Source organism: Verticillium alfalfae, genomic scaffold, assembly GCF_000150825.1.
Source record: "Verticillium alfalfae VaMs.102 supercont1.13 genomic scaffold, whole genome shotgun sequence".
Taxonomy (NCBI): domain Eukaryota; kingdom Fungi; phylum Ascomycota; class Sordariomycetes; order Glomerellales; family Plectosphaerellaceae; genus Verticillium; species Verticillium alfalfae.
In genome coordinates, this window is record NW_003315026.1 from 441,478 (window position 1) to 442,491 (window position 1,014).

Genomic DNA, 1,014 nt, shown 5'->3' on the forward strand with positions numbered 1-1,014 from the left:
TTCGACCATACTCTGGAGGTTGGCTCTGGAGACGGCAGGCGAATGTCTCTCGCTAGGGCCGAAACAGACGAACCCAGGTCTCCGACAAAGTCGAATAGGCCGCGTAGCAACTCTCCGACGCGACCTATGGCCTCCCGCAACACCTCAACCAACGTACGAGGTGGCCATAAAGTCCGGAGATCCGGCTCAGGGAGCTCGCATTCCAGCCTGTCCGACTCTTGGCATCACGCCCGACCAGGGAGCTCGTCCAATATGCTCAATATGGGCATCTTGCCGGCCTCGAAGTGGCGCTTCCTCAAACATTTGAGCTTGCCCGATAACTCCATGACATCGATTCCCGCCTCGAGCTTGGCCCCGCTGGCCAACACACTGCACTCCCTCGACCTGTCCTCGAACTTATTCGTGCAAATCCCCGACAGTCTTGCCACCCTGACCGCACTTCGAGCCCTAAACCTGTCTCACTGCATGATCGACTCGCTGCACTCTCTGACCCGAAACCCGCTGCCGGCCATCACCGCTCTGAACCTTCGCGGCAATCGCCTTCAGTCGCTGGCCGGCGTCGAGAAGCTGTATCCGTTAGAGCGTCTTGATCTGAGGGACAATCGTATCACTGACCCGCTGGAGGTTGCAAGACTCACCGGTATCCCCGACATTCGCGAGATCTGGGTCGAGGGGAATCCGTTCACTAAAACACATCGGGACTACCGAATTACGATATTCAATCTGTTCCGGAAAACGCCGGGCTACACAGAAGATATTGTGATCGACAATGTAGGCCCTAGCTACTCGGAACGGCGATACCTTGTTGAGAGAGCGCCAGTCCCTGCTGCAGTGCCAGTTGTCAAGGCCCCGACCGCCGATCTGCCTGCGGTTGATGTCAGCAAGCCTGCGATCATATACGATGAGCCCGTGGAATCCCTCTCCTCATCGCGGAAGGAACGGCCCACACCCAAGGCCGTCACCAGCGAAGTCAACACCAGCTCGACCAGACGTCGAAAGGCGCCAAAGCGACGC

General features: G+C 58.0%; 1 protein-coding gene across 1 annotated transcript in view; it reads left to right on the top strand.

Annotated features, from left to right (window-relative positions):
• Positions 1-324: 324 nt before the first annotated feature.
• The window catches only part of VDBG_08757 (leucine Rich Repeat domain-containing protein), a gene marked incomplete at both ends in the record, with an annotated part of 1,674 nt that continues 984 nt past the window's right edge, over positions 325-1,014 (top strand). The window contains one exon of the mRNA XM_003000915.1: positions 325-991. Within this exon, the coding sequence (XP_003000961.1) occupies positions 325-991 (667 nt within the window). The remainder of the gene's footprint in view (positions 992-1,014) is intronic.